Here is a 17,666-nt window from a genome sequence, read left to right as displayed (position 1 = left end):
AAAGACTGGGACTAGTAGCCTCCCCACGTGACTTGGCTTCCTCATAGCATGGCGGCCCACAGCACTTGGAACTTCTTACCTGATGGCTGAAGACTTCAAACACAGGAGTTTCAGCTAATGAGGTGACGGCCACAGTGCCTCTTATGACTGAGGCTTGGGAGTCACACAGCATTGGTTACAAACAATAAACAAATCCAGATTCATGGGCAGAGGAGTGAGACTCCACCTCTTAAAGTGGGAATGGCAAGATTCTAGAAGAACATATAGGACACGCCTATTGTTGCAACTATCTTTGGAAAATACAATCTGCTGCAATCACCTTTGGAAACTAGGAAACCAATGCAGTATTCTGAAACTCATAATTCTGAAAACTAATGAATATGAATGGAAAGAATCAAGCATTTATCCTCACTTTCCTACACATACTATCCCTCTGAGTAATCAGATCGTTGATGTGGGGAGATTTTATTTTTATAAAAGGACTCCAGTAATGGAAATTCCAGTAATGGAAATAAAAGGATTCCAGTAATAGCTGAAAGAGAGACACAGTAAGAAGGTGATCGTTTTGCAACTCCTAACAACATAATGAATGTAGGCAATGATCGTCAATGAATGCATGACATTATGCAAAAGCAATCACTTTACAATGGATAAATCATATTGATGACACTTAAGCCCACTAACAAATCTGATCACAAAAACAGTGACAGGCCGGGCGCGGTGGCTCACACCTGTAATCTCAGCACTTTGGGAGGCCGAGATGGGTGGATCATGAGGTCAGGAGATCGAGACCATCCTGGCTAACACTGTGAAACCCCATCTCTACTAAAAATACAAAAAATTAGCCGGGCGTGGTGGTGGGCGCCTGTAGTCCCAGCTACTCGGGAGGCTGAGGCAGGAGAATGGTGTGAACCCAGGAGGCGGAGCTTGCAGTGAGCCAAGATCGCGCCATTGCACTCCAGCCTGGGTGACAGAACGAGACTCCGTCTCAAAATAAAAAAAAAACAGTGACAAGCAGACCTTGCCAAAATAATTGAACTTGAATTTGATCAAGCCCCTAGAGCAGAGTTTCTTAACTCTGACACTATTTACACTTTGGACCAGATAATTCTTTGTTTGGGATGGAAGGAGGCTGTCCTGTACAGTAAAGGATGTTTAGCAGCACCCTGGCCTCTAGCCAATAGGTGCCAGCAATACCATCCTTCCTTCCAGTTGTGACAACCAAAAATATCTCCAAACATTGCCAAATGTCTTCTAGAGAAACAAAAAAACCAAACAAACAAAACCACAACTGGTTGAGAATCACTGCTCTAGTTAATGACCAGATATTTTAGAGAAAATACAGAGCATCTAATTTGTTAATCAGTACCATAGGGGTGTACTCAAAGGCAGTATGTGGAAACTCTATATGAGTTAGTGTTTGATTTCTCCAAAAAATAAATAGCAAGAAAAAAGGGAAGTCAACAGATTAAAAGATATGTAAGAGACGGCTGGGTGCGGTGGCTCATGCCTGTAATCCCAGCACTTTGGAGGCTGAGGCAGGCAGATCATCTGAGGTCAGGAGTTTGAGACCAGCCTGGTCAACATGATGAAACCCCCGACTCTTCAAAAATACAAAACTTTGGGAGGCCGAGATGGGCAAATCACCTGAGGTCAGGAGTTCGAGACCAGCCTGGCTAACAAGGTGAAACCCCGACTCTACTAAAAATACAAAAAATAGTTGGGCATGGTAGTGCATGCCTGTAGTCCCAGCTACTCGGGAGGCTGAGACAAGTGAATCGCTTAAACCCAGGAGACAGAGGTTGCAGTGAGCCGATATCGCATCACTGCACTCCAGCCTGGGCGACAGAGCAAGACTCTGTCTCAAAAAAAAAAAAAAAAAAAAAAAAAAAATTAGCCAGGCCTGGTGGCATATGCCTGTAATCCCAGCTACTCGGGAGGCTGAGGGGGAAGAATTGCTTGAATCCAGGAGGTGGAGGTTGCAGTGAGCTGAGATCGTGCCACTGCCCTCCAGCCTGGGAGACAGAGTGAGACTCCGTCTCAAAAAAAAAAAAAAAAAAAAAAAAAGGAAATATAAGAGCTTTATCCTCTAAGCCCAATGTGTAGATCTTGTTTAAACTCTAATTTGAACAAATCAACTGCAACTGATTATGTGATTTTAATAAATTGTTCATTTTCTTTTTCTTTTTTTTTTTTTTTTTCTGGAAATAGGATCTTGCTCTGTCACCCAGGCTGGAATGCAGTGGTGCAATCATGGCTCACTGCAGCCTCAAATTCCCAGGCTCAGGTGATCTTCTCACCTCAGCCTCCCAAGTAGCTGGGACTAAAGGTGCACACCACCATGTCACACTAATTTTTGTATTTTTTTGTAGAGACGGGGTTTTGCCATGTTGCCCATGCTGGTCTCTAACTCTTGGACTCAAGCGATCCTCCTGCTTTGGCCCCACAAAATGCTGGGATTACAGGCATGAGCCACGGCACCTGGCCAGGAATTGTTCATTTTCTTCAGGTGATGATATGAAAATTGTCTTTTAAGAAAAGTTCTTAAAAGAACTATATTTCAGGCCGGGCGCGGTGGCTCACGCTTGTAATCCCTGCACTTTGGGAGGCCGAGGCGGGCGGATCACGAGGTCAGGAGATCGAGACCATTCTGGCTAACACGGTGAAACCCCGGCTCTACTAAAATACAAAAAATTAGCCGGGCGCGGTTGTGGGCGCCTGTAGTCCCAGCTACTCGGGAGGCTGAGGCAGGAGAATGGCGCGAACCCGGGAGGCGGAGCTTGCAGTGAGCCGAGATGGTGCCACTGCACTCCAGCCTGGGCGACAGAGTGAAGACTCCGCCTCAAAAAAAAAAAAAAAAAAAAAAAAAAAAAAAAAAAAAAAACTATATTTCATACTGAAATATTTATAGATGAAATGTCTGGAATTTTCTTTAAAATAATCGAGTGGAAATAGAGATGAAACAAAACTGGCCATATGTTAATTGTTAAAGCTGGGTTCACTGTACTAGGCTCTCTGCATATATGATGTTGGAAGTATCCATAATAAAGAGCTTGAATTTAAAAAAAATTACCTCCTTCTAAGTACTACTCAAACCAGTAAGCACTAATTTGGAAGGATGTCCGTAAGGTCTTCCCTAGAAACACAAGCTTAAAAACAAAAAAAATTACATATAATTCTAGTAAAGGCAAAAGGGAACAAAACTCACTCAATATATTTTGAGCAAGGAGAGAAGTAAAGGAAACTTACTAGACTTTTAAAATGGATAACCTTGGGGAGCTGGGAATATAAAATAACAAGAAATATATGTATATTGGTCTCTGCCCCAAGCTCCTGGTCTAGAGCTCCTTAAAACCCTTGGGTACCAGGAGGATCATTTGTTCTAATATCTGGTCTTTGACCCTAGTTCCTAACACAGAGTTCTCAAATCCCTTGGGATTTCCTGGCTGATAGGAGCGTCTTATGTTCTAATGAGGTGACTTCTTGGTGGGCTCCTGGATGGCCTCAGGATGTGATATGAGGGTTGGAACTTTCAGACCCACCCCTTGACCTCCGGGGAGGGAACAGCAGCTGAAGGTTGAGCTGACTGCCAATGGCCAATGATGTATTCCGTCGTGCCTATGTAATGAAGCCTCCATGAAAACCTAAAAGGACTGGGTTCACAGAGCTTCCAGATTGCTGAACACGTGGGGGTTCCTGGAGGATGATGTGCCGGGATGAGAGCATTGAAGCCCAGTGCCACTTCCCACATATGTTGCCCTAGGTACCTCTTCATGGAAAATCTTTGTAATATCCTTTTTATTTATTTATTTTTATTTTTTGAGATGCAGTCTCTGTTTGTCACCCAGGTTGGAATGCAGTGGCACAATCTCGGCTCACTGCAACCTCTGCCTCCCGGGATCAAGCAAGATTGTCCTGCCTCAGCCTCCTGAGTACCCGGGAATACAGGTGCCCACCACCACACCTGGCTAACTTTCGTATTTTTAGTAGAGACCAAGCTGGTCTCAAACTCCTGACCTCAGGCGATTCACCCGCCTCAGTCTCCCAAAGTGCTGGGATTACAGGCGTGAGCCACTGCGCTCAGCCCTTTTTATTTAAAAAAAATATTTTTTTGAGGCAGGGTCTCGCTCTGTTGCCCAGGCTGGAGTGCAGTGGTGAGATCTGGGCTGACCACAACCTCAACCTCCTGGGCTCAAACAATCCTCCCACCTCGGTCTCCCTAGTACTAGGACTACAGGCGTGCACCACCACACCAAGCTAAATTTTGTATTTTAATAAAGACAGGGTTTTGCTATGTTGCCGAGGCTGCCCGCTTCAGCCTCCGAAAGTGCTGGGATTACAGATGGGCACCACAATGCCCAGCTGTAATATCCTTTATACTAAATGGACTAATGTTAAGTAAATGGTTTCCCTGAGATCTGTGAGCCCTCCTAGAAAATTAATCAGACCTGAGGAGAGGATGTGGAAACCCCAAATTTAGAGCTGGTCAGAAGTACAGGTCACCACCTGGCCCTTGAGATGGTCATCTGAAATGGAAGGATCTTGTGGGACTGTTCCCTTAGCCTGTGGGATCTGATGCCATCTCCAGGTAGGTGATGTCAGAACTGAACTGAACTGTAGGACACCCAGGTGGTGTCTAATGGGGAACTGCTTGGTGTATGGAGAAAAACCCCACACATCTGGTGTCAGAAATGTTCTTTACTGAGTGCTGAGTGGTGTGAGAGTAGGAGAGACCTCGTCTAGGGAGAGGGAGAATTTTATCTTTGCAAAATGTCACTGTTTGCCCTCATTATTCAAATGAAAAAAAAAAAAAAACTTTCAGCATATGCTGCTTTAATTTGGCATCTGTCCATCCCATGAAAGTCGTTGACATCGCCCACACCACACTTGCCTGGACAGCCAGGTCCTGTCTCCCAAGACCCTGCACTCTACTGTACCCTCCTTTATCCCTAATCAATCCTGTTCCACCTCTTCTTCCTCAAGATAGACACAAAACATATTCTCCTATATCCTTACCCCAGCTTTCAACCAACCATCTTATTACACCCTGGAAATGTCTACATTGCAGAAATTACTTATGACCATGTTGTTTTCGGTCATAAACTGTAAATTTCTTTTTTCTTTGCTTTACCTGTTTTTTCAGACAGAGTATCGCCCTGTTACCCAGGCTGAAGTGCAGTGGTAAGACCTCGGCTCACTACAACCTCTGCCTCCTGGGTTCAAGAGATTCTCCTGCCTCAGCCTCCCAAGTAGTTGGGATCAAACTAAGCTAAACTATGGGGTTTGGAGGGCTCCTGGATTATTGAACACATAAAGGTTCCTGGAGAGTGGTGCAGCCAGAGAGGGCATGGAAGCTCTGCACCCCTCCCCCATCCCTTGTCCTATGCATCTCTTCCATCTGGCTGTTAATCTGTATCCTTTGCAATATCCTTTATAATAAATGGGTAAACATAAGTAAAGTGTTTCTCGGAGTTCTGTGAACCACTCTAGCAAAATACTCAAACTTGAGGGGTCGAGGGAACCCCAATTTATAGCCAGTAGGTCAGAAGCACAGGTCACATCCTGGGACCTGCAACTGGCATCTGAAGCAGGGGGCAGTATTGTGGGACTAAGCCCTTAACCGATGGGTTCTGCTGCTATCTCCAGGTAGAGTCGGAATTACACTGAACAGCATACCCAGCTGGTGTCTGCTGAAAACTGTTTAGTGTGGGAGAAAAAAAAAACCTCACATTGGTGAGTGGTGTGTAAATGTAGAAAGAAAAACACCCTGGTTGTTTCCTACCTTTAACTAAAACCGCTCATGACACTATCATGCTCTCACAACCTGGGCAACACAGACACTCCCTCTATACCTATTGACATACAGTCAACAACATAAGCAAGAGTCACACACAGTCAAGAAAAACCGTTCACGTGGCTGCAAGTGGCCACACACCTAATGCTATCACAATCATGCACGTCAAACAGCCGGCTAGCGCCACACACACACGCACACACGGAGATGCGCGCGCACACCCACTTGTGCACAGAGACGCACGCACGCACGCAGACACACGTGCGCACAGAGACGCACACACAGACACGTGCGCACACAGAGACGCAAACACAGACACACACGTGCACACAGGCAAACAGACGCGCAGAGACGCACACACAGACACACGTGTGCACACAGGCAAACAGACAAGTGCCAGAGACGCACACACAGACACACGTGTGCACAGAGATGCAAACGCAGACACACGCGTGCACACAGTGACGCGCGCACACACAGACACACGCGCGCGCACAGGTCTCGCCCGCGCCAGCTCCGACTCCAGCAGCCTTGGAGTTCCCGCCCAGCCCCGGGCTCCTGGCTCCCTCACCGACTGCATCTCGCGGGGCGATCCCGGTCGGGTTCCGCCTGAGCCAAGGCCCCGCACCCAAACCGCGACAGCGGACCCAGAAGCCCGAAGCCCGCAACCCGGCGAAGGAACCCGGACTCAGAGTAGCCTCCGGCACAGAGCCCTCCAAGAAAAGCAGCCCGGGACCCCGACAACCGTGGACAGAGCCGGGGGGGCCATAAACCCAAACTAGGCAACTCGAGGCATCATTAACGGAGGGTCCTTAAAAGACCCTGCACCCAATCACCCAGGCATCGGGGACTCTGCCAAAGCACGAATTCGGGCAGGTGGTAGCCTCGAAGCTGGGAGGCTGCATCACAAGCCTCCTCCTAGATGCGCGGTGGACCCTGGGAAATGTAGTCCAGCGCAAGCCACCACCTAGATGCGCCGTGGACCCTGGGAAAGGTAGTCCAGCGCCAGTCGCCGCCTGGATGCGCGGTGGACCGTGGGAAATGTGATCCGGGTTTTCTGCGCGGGCGCCTTAGGCGCGGAGCTTTCGGGGTTGCAGTGACTGTCCTCCCTTCGAGCCCGCCAGATCGGATCCTAGAATGTCCGGCCGCAGCCCCTTGGCTTAGAACTGGGCCTCTAACGCGGCTGGGGTCATACACGCCCTCTAGGCGCGGGTTGGTGCACGCGTTGGAATCTCAGAGGAGGCAGAAAACCCTGCAGCTCTAACCCAGGGAGCTGCCAAAGCGATTCAGAGGAGCCCGGGGGACGCGTAGCTACAGACCCCGACTCTGCGCAAATGCAAATCCATGGCTCTGGCAAGGGCAGCGAGGCTCGCCGGGTCTGAGGCCGTGGATCCCTAAACTCAAAAGAAATAAAACGTCACATGATAAAATAATTAGAGTTTCCAACCGTTTCCAGCCTAGCCACTGAACAGTAGGGATTCAAGAAAACAAAACACAATGAAGATTACCAAATAATGGCCGGGCGCAGTGGCTCACGCCTGTATTCCCAGCACTTGGGGAGGCCGAGGTGGGCGGATCACAAGGTCAGGAGATGGAGACCATCCTGGCCAACACGGTGAAACCCCGTCTCTACTAAAAATACAAAAAAATTAGCCGGGTGTAGTGGCGAGTGCCTGTAGTCCCAGCTACTCAGGAGGCTTAGGCAGGAGAATGGCGTGAACCCAGGAGGAGGAGGTTGCAGTGAGCCTAGATCGCGCCACTGCATTCCAGCCTAGGCGACAGAGCGAGACGCCGTCTCAAAAAAAAAAAAAGAAAGAAAGAAAAAAGAGAAAAAAAGAAAATTACTAAATAATACGAGAAAAGGTCCCAAAACTGACCATCAACAAGATGAAAGTCTATCGAGTACCAACCACAGTGGATGAAAAACGACACGTTCTAAGGCGTAGAATTCGACGATTCCTTTTTATTTTTTAAGACGTGCTCTTGATCTGTCGCCAAGCTGGAGCGCAGTGGCATGATCTCGGTTCACTGCAAGCTCCACCTTCCGGGTTCAAGCGATTGTCCTGCCTCAGCCTCCTGAGTAGCTGGGATTACAGGCACGCGCCATCACACCCGGCTAATTTTTGTATTTTTAGTAGAGATAGGGTTTCACCATGTTGGCCAGGATGGTCTCGATCTCTTGACCTCGTGATCCACCGGCCTAGGCCTCCCAAAGTGCTGAGATTACAGGCCTGAGCCACCGCACCCGGCCTCCTTTTCTAAAACAAATTAATTTTTTCTTAATTAGGGTCTTGCTGTTTTGCCCAGGCTGGAGTGTGCCATCCTGCTCAATGCAACCTCCACCTCCCAGGTTCAAGCAATTCTCCTACTTCAGCCTCCTGAGTAGCTGGGATGACAGGTACCCGCCACCATGCCCAGATAATTTTTGTGTTTTTAGTAGAGACGGGGGTTTCACCATTTTGGCCAGACTGGTCTCGAACTTCTGACAAGTGATTCGCCCGCCTCAGCCTCCCAAAGTGCTGGGATTACAGGCGTAAGCCACCGCACCTGGCCTTCTATTGGAGTTTTAGCTACCCTCCCAGCGCCCCCAACATGCATGTCTTCACAGGACCAGACCTAGCTTCACTTTGTGGTGAGGTGGCAAGAATAGAGAGAGAGAGAGAGAAAGAAAGAGAGGACACCCCCTGCCCCCAGCCACTCAGACACACAGACATGGGATCCATGGGTCTTTTTTCTTGGTTCGGTTGACAGCTATGGCAGTGGCAGAGCAGCCTAATGACTGGGGCTGTTGGTGCAAGGCCAATAAAGAAGAAAAACAGAAAAAAGGAAAGGCTGGGTGTGGTGGTTCACACCTATACTCCCAGCACTTTGGGAGGCCAAGGAGGTTGGATTCCTGGAGCTCAGGAGCTCGAAATCAGCCTGGGCAACAGAGTGAGAACCCTGTCTCTATAAAATGTTTAAAAATTAACTGGGTGTGGTGGCTCATGCTTCTAGGCCCAGCTACTCAGGAGGCTGAGGCGGGAGAATCACTTAAGCCTAAGGGGTCAAGGCTGCACTGAGCCAAGATCGTGCCACTGCACCCCAGCCTGGGTGACATAGCAAGACCCTATCTCAAGAAAAAAAAAAAGAACCCCTGTCTCACTCTGTCACACCGGGTCCTCTTTTGGACTCCTCTGGCTGGAAAGAAGGCGTTTCTTGTAATTTTTGCTCCCAGAACCCATCACACAGCTCTGAGACTTCCCTCCTTCCAAAGCCAGAAGATAAAGGAGGAAAATACCCCAGCAAACATGTGGTCATAGTGTCCATTCTTCACGTTTTTAACTCCCTTCACATCTGCCTGCTAGTACTTGTATTTCTGAATCTTCAAGTGGTTTCTTTTTGTATTCACTCTGGGGTGAGAGATGCTGAAATGTGCTTATCCCGTCTTGGTCAGTAATGGAAGTCTGCCTTCCCTGAGGATTTGAAATGATCCAATTTGGGCCTGGCATGGTGGCTCACGCTTGTAATCCCAGCACTTTGGAAAGCCGAGGTGGGTGGATCACCTGAAGTCAGGAGTTTGAGACCAGCCTGGCCAACATGACAAAACTCCGTCTCTACTAAAAATACAAAAATTAGCCAGGCGTGGTGGAGGATGCCTGTCATCCCAGCTACTCAGGAGGCTGAGGCAGGAGATTCGCTTGAACTTGGGAGGCAGAGGTTTCAGTGAGCCAAGATCATGCCACTATACTCCAGCCTGGGGGACAAGAGCGAAACCCTGTCTCAAAAAAAAAAAAAAAAAAAAAAGACCAAAACCAAAAACCCAACATTTACTCTCAGATAATTTCAATAGAACACAATCTTAGAAAATAACACTTAAAATGCCCTGGGTGCAATCTAAAATTATTTGAAATATAAAGAACTGGGAAAATGTGATGAATTATCAGGGAAAAAGAAAATCAGCGGATGACCATGTCAAGAAGAAACAGATACTGGACTTACACAATGACTTTATGAACATGGTTTCTTGTGCTTGCTGGACACCTCTATATCTTTTTTGGAGAAAATGATTCTATTTATTTGCCCATTTTTATTTTCATTTATTATTATTTTTTTCGAGACAGTCTTGCTCTGTCACCCAGGCTGGAGTGCAGCCTTCAGCCTCCAGTGAGGCTCACTGCAACCTCCACCTCCCGGGTTCAAGTGATTCTCCTGCCTCAGCCTCCCGAGTAGCTGGGATGATAGGCACGTGCCACCATGCCTGGTAATTTTTGTAGTCTTAGTAGAGACGCGGTTTCACCATGTTGGCCAGGCTGGTCTCGAACTCTTGACCTCATGATCCACCCGCCTCAGCCCTCCAAAGTGCTGGGATTACAGGCGTGAGCCACCATGCCCAGAAATTTGCCCATTTTTAATAGGTTATTGTTTTTTGAAATGGAGTCTCGCTCTGTCACCCAGGCTGGAGTTCAATAGCTTGATCTTGCCTCACTACAACCTCCACCTCCCGTGTTCAAATCATTCTCCTGCCGCAGTCTCCCGAGTAGCTGAGACTACAGGCATGCGCCACCATATCCGGCTAATTTTTATATTTTTAGTAGAGACAAGGTTTCACCATGTTGGCCAGGATGGTCTTGAACTCCTGACCTCAGGTGATCCACCCGCCTCGGCCTCCCAAAGTGCTGGGATTACAGGCGTGATCCACCATGCCTGGCCCAGATGATTTCTAAATATTTTCTCCCATTCTGCATGTTGAATTTGTTTCTTGATAGTGTCTGATGCACAAAGTTTTAAATGTTGACAAAGCCCAATTTATCTACTTTTGTTGTTGCTGCTTATACTTTTGGTATTATATTTACAAAATCATTGCCAAATCTAAGGTCATGAAGATTTACTTCTATGTTTTCTTCCAAGAGTTTTATGGTTTTGTATCTTGTTTAGGTCTCTGGACAATTTTGAGTTAATTTTTGTATATGGTGTGAAGCAAGAGTCCAAATGCATCTTTTTACCTCAATTACCCCAGCATTTTTTTTTTTTTTTTTTTTTTTTTTTTTTGACGCTCTTGTTGCCAGGCTGGAGTGCAGTGGTGCAATCTCGGCTCACTGCAACCTCCACCTTCTGGATTCAAGCGATTCTCCTAGCTCAGCCTGCCAAAGTGCTGTGATTATAGGTGTCCACCACCACACCCAGCTAGTTTTTTGTATTTTTAGTAGAGACAGGATTTCACCACGTTGGCCAGGCTGATCTTGAACTCCTGAACTCAGGTGATCCACCCGCCTCAGCCTCACAAAGTGCTGGGATTACAGGCATAAGCCACTGTGCCTGGTCCCAACATTTTTTTTTATACAGAGTTTTGCTCTTACCACTCAGGCTGAGTTAAATGGCACGATCTCGGATCACTGCAACCTCTGCCTCCTGGGTTCAAGTGATTCTCCTGCCTCAGCCTCCCAAGTAGCTGGGATTACTGAGTAGCTGCGATTACTGGCCCCCATCACCACACCTGGCTAATTTTTGTATTTTTAGTAGAGACAGGGTTTTGCCATGTTGGCCAGGCTGGTCTCAAATTCCTGACCTTGTGATCTGCTCACCTCGGCCTCTCAAAGTGCTGGGATTACAGATGTGAGCCACTGCCCCCACCATCATTTTTTAAGGGAATTATTCCTTCCTCCATTAAATAAATTTGGCACTCTAGTTGAAAAATCAGTTGCCCATAGTGTATCAATTGATTTGCTATCTTAGTTTATTTGTGTTGGTATAACAGAATACCTGAGTCTGGTTGAATATAAGGAACAGAAACATATTGGTTCACAGTTCGGGAGGCTGGGAAGTCCACAACTGAGAGGGTGACATCTGGTAAGGGCCTTCTTGTTGTGTCATCCCACAGAGGAAGGACAAGAGAGAGCAAGTAGGGACAAAACTTGCCCTTTTATCATGACACCAATCCCACTCATGAAAGTGGAGACTTCATGGATATCTTTTTTTTGTTTTTTTGAGATGGAGTCTCACTCTGTCTCCCAGGCTGGAGTGCAGTGGCACAATCTTGGCTCACTGCAACCTCTGCTTCCTGGGTTGGAGTAATTCTCCTGCCTCAGCCTCCCAAGCAGCTGGGATTACACGTGTGTGCCACTACACCCGGCTAATTTTTGTATTTTTAGTAGAGATGGGGTTTCACCATGTCGGTCGGGCTGGTATTGAACTCCTGACCTCAGGTGATCCATCCATCTTGGCCTCCCAGAGTGCTGAGATTACAGGAGTGAGCCACCACACCCAGTCCCTTCATGGCCATGTTAAAGGGACTCAACGTTTCATGCCATTACCATGGCAATTAAATTTCAACATGAGTTTTGGAAGGGACATTCAACCCATAGCATTTGTGGACTCTCAATTCTCTTCCTACCGATCTATGTCTCCATCCTTTTGTTTTTCCTTGTGTTTTTTTTTTTTTTTTTTTTTTTTTTTTTTTTTTTTTTTGCAACAGGGTCTCACTCTGTCACCCAGGCCGCAATCTGCAATACAGTGGTGCAATCATGACTGACCGCAGCCTCAAACTCCTGGGCTCAAGCAATCCTCCCAGCTCACCTTCCCAAGCGGCTGGGACTACAGATGTGTGCCACATGCCCAGCCAGAATCTTCTGTAGATTAGTCATAATACCTAATACAATGTAAATGCTATCCAAATAGTTGTATATTAACATTTGTATTTTTTAAATTGTTCTATATTTTAAATAATTTCCATCCAGGGTTCGTTGATTAATGGATGCAGAACCCCTGGATACAGAGGGCCAACTGTATCATAAAGAGAACGCCTTAAAATGTGAAATATGTGTGCAAAGAGGGAAAGCAGAGAAAAAGATGGGGTACATCACATTAGAAAGAACAGATTCAGACACTTAAGTATCTAATTTCTCCAAAAAGGCTAAAAGATACAGTGATGTAGTACCATTTAATAAGTTTTTTTTTTTTTTTTTTGAGACAGAGTCTTGCTCTGTCACCCAGGCTGGAGTGCAGTGGCCGGATCTCAGCTCACTGCAAGCTCCGCCTTTCTGATTCACGCCATTCTCCTGCCTCAGCCTCCCGAGTAGCTGGGACTACAGGCGCCCGCCACCACGCCCGGCTAGTTTTTTGTATTTTTTAGTAGAGATGGTGTTTCACCGGGTTAGCCAGGATGGTCTCGATCTCCTGACCTCGTGATCCACCCGTCTCGGCCTCCCAAAGTGCTGGGATTACAGGCTTGAGCCACCGTGCCCAATAAGTTTTTTCTTTAAGGTTTCAAAATCAAGCTCAAATGCTGTGTATTACTGACATTCACCATTATTCAAGAAAACCTTTAATAACACTCTTCATATTATACTGTGATGAAAATATTTAAAAATTTTCAGGAAGGGCTGGTTTACAAAACAGAACTCTGTCTAGGGTCTGAGCCATTTTTCTCATACCCGTCCCATCCTCTCTCCGTAACAGCAGTGGGAGCAGTGACATAGCTCTAGGTTAAGACCGACACACAGGTGTTGGCATCTAATGCACTGAACTGTGCAAGTTCTGCGAAGTTGTTTTCTCTTTTTAAAAATAAAATTAGCTGGGCATGGTGACTCATACCTGTAACGGCAGCACTTGAGGAGATCATGGGAGAATCACTTCACCCCAGGAGTTTGAAACTAATCTGGGCAATATACAGAGACCCCATCGCTACAATTTTTTTTTTTTTAATTAATTAGCACAGCATGGTGGTGCATGCCTGTAGCCCCAGATACTTGGGAGGCTGAGGTGGGAGGATTGTGAGTCCAGGAGACAGAGGAGACTGCAGTGAGCCAAGATCCTGCCATGGTATTCTGGCCTGGGCAACAGAGCAAGATGCAAAAAAAAAAAAAAAGATATTATCAAAAATTTAATATTTAATGCACACGTTTCCCATGTATGCAGGAGAGGAAAACTGACATTCCAAAATTAGCATAACTGAAAAAGACCAATTATATGAAGCCTGTGTATGTATGTTTAACAAAAAGTTAAAATTTTCTAAACTCATTCTGCAAAATGTTAGAAATACAAAGACAGAGGTCATATAGTGCAGCGGTGCCCAACCTTTTTGGTACCAGGGACCTGTTTCACGGAAGACAGTTTTTTCACGGACGGTTTGTGGGGGGTAGAGGAATGGGGATGGGATGTTTTCAGGATAAAACTGTTCCACCTCAGATCATCACGCATTACATTCTCTTAAGAAGCGCACAATCTAGATTCCTCACATGCATAGTTCCCAATAGGGTTCGCGCTCCTATGAAAATCTAATGCCACCGCTGATCTGGCAGGAGGTGGAGCTCAGGTGGCAATGCTCACTCACCTGCCACCCACCTCCTGCCATGCAGTTGGGGGGGAGTTGGGGACCCCGATACACTGTGTATACCATGTTAAAATAATTCAAGCATTTGGATTGTGCTGTCCTTTTAAATTTTAATAAAATAGATTAATTTCATATTACATAGAGAGCAAGTCCATCCACTCATTCATGATAAAATTTTAGAAATATTTTCTATAAAATGTTTAGTATTTGATTGGAAATGAATCCAGTATAACATGACTTCCACAGATACAGCATTCCCATCCTCACTCCCATTCTTATTTTGAGAAATTTTAAAAATACAGAAAAGTACAAAAAATAAGACAAGATATCCCTATACCACAATCCAGAATCAATCTGTATCTTCTTATATTTACTTGAAGTCTTTTGAAAGAGAAGTGGATGTTTATATAAAAAGCTGAAGTCCCCTTTAACCAATACCCACCCCACCTCCCACACTCATTACTTTCCCTTCGCCACTCTTCACAGGTGACCACTATCAAGAGTTTGGTCTGTTTCCTTCCAATCCATTTCAAAAACGTGTACATACATATATGCATCCATTACCAAGAGATAGTACTGAGTTTTGTGAGGGAATTTTTAATTCAAATTTACAAAGAGTCACTGTACTATCTGCATCCTTCTGCAACTTGATCCCCCTCAATAATTTTGGGATCTTTCTGTTAATACATGTGGATTTCATTTGTTGCATTTTACAGATATACAGTATTCCATAAGAATTTCCCATATTGTTCATGATGAGCTTTCTCCGTTGTTTCTAATTTTTGGCTACTACAAATCAAGCCACAGTAAATATCCTAGTATGTATTTCCTGAGCATTCATACTCACAAGTAGAACTGCTAAGTATTTTTGAAGTTGTTACAAGGAATGTTTCTCTATTCCCAAGGTCATATGCATTTTAGTATATAGCTTTTTCATATTTCTGTTTTTAATCTCTGGATTCACTTTTGTGTATAGTTCATGGTCTATTTTTTCCCTCTTGGAGAACAAATTACGTCCACTTAAAAAAAAATAGTTTCATTATTTCCTCACTTCCTGATGCCGCTTGTATCATATTCCAAATTCTAATAAATGCATAGGTCTTTTTCTGAAATCTCTTCTGCTGTTGAATCAATACCACAAGAGTCTTAATATTAGTTGTAGATGACCACGTCATCTATTTCTGTCTGTTCCTTTCCAATATTTACAACTTATTTTTCTTGTTACCCGCAAAGATCTCCGGATCGATGGTGGTAGCAATAAAAAACAGGCATCCATTTTCTGTTCCCGTTTTTAGTGAAAATGTGCCTAAACTTTCACCATTATCTCTGCCGCAGGTTTCTTTGTTGGACACAGGCTTTTCATCATACGCATATCTTTCTCTTCAGTACAAATTTTCTGGTGTCCTTTAAGTTTTTAGTACTTGTTAAAGTTACCCTCATTCGTGATGCTTTGCTTCAGAAGCATTATTTCTGGGGTATGATGAGGTGCAAATTTCTAATGAAAGCTTTCCCACGTTCAAGGCGTTCATGGGGTCTTAGTGAGTGTGAATTTTCTGGTGTCTAATGTGGTGTGACTTCTGGCTGAAAGCTTTCCCACATTCACTGCACTGATAAGGCTTCTTACCTGTGTGGATTCTCAAATGCAGAGCAAGGGTTGAGAACTGAGAGAAAGCTTTCCCACATTCATTGCAACCATAGGGCTTCTCACCTGTGTGGCTTCTCACATGCACAGTGAGAGATGAGCTCTGAGAGAAGGCTTTTCCACACACATTGCATTCGTAAGGTTTATCACCTGAATGAATCCTCACATGTACAATAAGGGATGTTCTCTGAGAGAAGGCTTTTCCACATTCGTTACATTCATAGGGTTTCTCTCCAGTGTGAATGTTCTGATGTTTTATGAGGTACTTCTTCTGGCCAAAGGCTGTTCCACATTCACTACATTTAAAAGGCTTCTCTCCAATATGGATTTTCTCATGCTCAGTAAGGTTGGATTTGCCACTGAAGGTTTTTCCACACTCCTTACATACAAAGGGCTTCTCTCCTGTGTGAGTTCTCTGGTGTCTGATGAGGTTTGACTTCTGAATGAAAGCTTTCCCGCAATCTTTACACTCAAAAGGTTTTTCTCCAGTGTGAATTTTCTGGTGCGTAAGGAGGTTTTCCTTCTGGCTAAAGGATTTTCCACATTCATTACATTCGAAAAGCTTCTCGCCGGTATGGGTGTTCTGATGTTTAATGACATACTGCTTTTGGCTAAAGGCTTTTCCACACTCGTTACATTCAAAAGGTTTCTCTCTCGTGTGAAAATGCTCATGCTCAGTGAGGTTCGACTTGTGGCTGAAGACTTTCCCACATACCTTACAGGCAAAGGGGTTTTCCCCACTGTAGATTCTTTGCTGGCTGAGGTGTGACATCTGAATGGAAGCTTTCCCACATTCACAAGGTTTCTCTCCAGTATAAATTTCTTGATGAGTGAGGATTTACTTTTGGCTTAAGATATTTCCACATCTCTTACATTTATAAGGCTTCTCTGTGTATGACCTCCCAAATGCAGAGTAAGGGATACGGTTTGAGAGGAAATGTTATCATACTCAGTACATTCAATGCTTTCTCTCCAGAAAAATTTTCTAATATTCAGTGAAGTATTGCTACCTTCACTGGTTTCTCTCCAGCATGAATTTTCTGCTTCTCAGTGAGACTGTCATCTAGCTACGGGCTTGTCAACACTCCTCAGAAGCACGGGGTTTCTCTTCAGCATGACTTCTACGTTCGATGAAATGTGACATGTGAGTAAAAGTTCCCCCACATTCAGTAAATTCATAGGGTTTCTCTCCAGTATGAACACTCTGGTATGAGATGAGGTACAAATGTTTTAAACCAGAGGCATTTACACTTAAAGGGGGTGAATACCATAAGGAGTAAGCTGTGGTAGAGAAGTTGCCAACTAATTCCCTTGATAATTCTTTCCTGCACAACCTACCTCATGATTTCAGTCCAGGTTGTGTTTCAAACTCAAACTTCAAAAAGCTGTGGCCTTAAAACAAATAAGGTCTGAGAACAGAGGAAGTATTTTTTCTTATATTCAATGCTCTTTCCCTCAGTCTTTACTGGAGATGGATCAACGTGCCTCTGAAGTCCTGGTGCCTCTCTCTCTGTGCATCATCTTCTCAGGCTTCCTCTAAAATAGAGTACAAAGAACCACAGCACAAAGCAGTTAATTCATAAAGTGCCCAGAACCATGGCTGGCACATGGTAGGCCCTTCATCTTGCCTTTATAATACCATCACTTTTATTTGTGAATTTTCCCATTGCTAGCAATAAAACTTTTTGAGATTAACTCTGGTAGCCCATCTTCCAATATGAAAAGAATCTATATATTTTTTTATTTTATTTTATTTTTGAGGCAGAGTCTTGCTCTGTCACCCAGGCTGGAGTGCAATGGCATGATCTCCCCTCACTGCAAGCTCCACTTCCCGGGTTCATACCATTCTCCTGCCTCAGCCTCCCGTGTAGCTGGGACTACAGGTGCCCGCCACCACACCCGGCTAATTTTTTTTGTGTTTT

General features: G+C 45.2%; 2 protein-coding genes across 18 annotated transcripts in view; one reads left to right on the top strand and one right to left on the bottom strand.

Annotated features, from left to right (window-relative positions):
• The window catches only part of LOC126942129 (60S ribosomal protein L37-like), a 303,593-nt gene that overhangs the window by 121,917 nt on the left and 164,010 nt on the right, over positions 1 to 17,666 (top strand). The window contains exon 1 of one of the 7 annotated variants that reach the window (XM_050769374.1): positions 13,904 to 13,907. The exons of 5 other annotated variants lie outside the window; for them this stretch is intronic. The gene's annotated coding sequence lies outside the window, so the exon portion shown is untranslated. Of the gene's footprint in view, positions 1 to 13,903; positions 13,908 to 14,132; positions 14,138 to 17,666 lie in introns of those variants that run through there. One more of the 7 variants, XM_050769384.1, reaches the window with a different exon arrangement.
• ZNF146 (zinc finger protein 146) overlaps positions 14,193 to 17,666 on the bottom strand; it is a 28,830-nt gene continuing 25,356 nt past the window's right edge. For all 11 annotated transcript variants that reach the window (XM_050769275.1, XM_050769268.1, XM_050769272.1 and 8 more), the window contains one exon: positions 14,193 to 17,280. In XM_050769275.1, coding sequence (XP_050625232.1) covers positions 15,638 to 16,516 — 879 coding nt within the window. In that variant the 5' untranslated portion in view covers positions 16,517 to 17,280 and the 3' untranslated portion in view covers positions 14,193 to 15,637. The remainder of the gene's footprint in view (positions 17,281 to 17,666) is intronic.

Source organism: Macaca thibetana, chromosome 19 (assembly GCF_024542745.1).
Source record: "Macaca thibetana thibetana isolate TM-01 chromosome 19, ASM2454274v1, whole genome shotgun sequence".
Classification (NCBI taxonomy): Eukaryota; Metazoa; Chordata; class Mammalia; order Primates; family Cercopithecidae; genus Macaca; species Macaca thibetana.
Note: the sequence above shows the minus strand (reverse complement) of the source record. Positions and strands in the feature narration are given on the sequence as shown.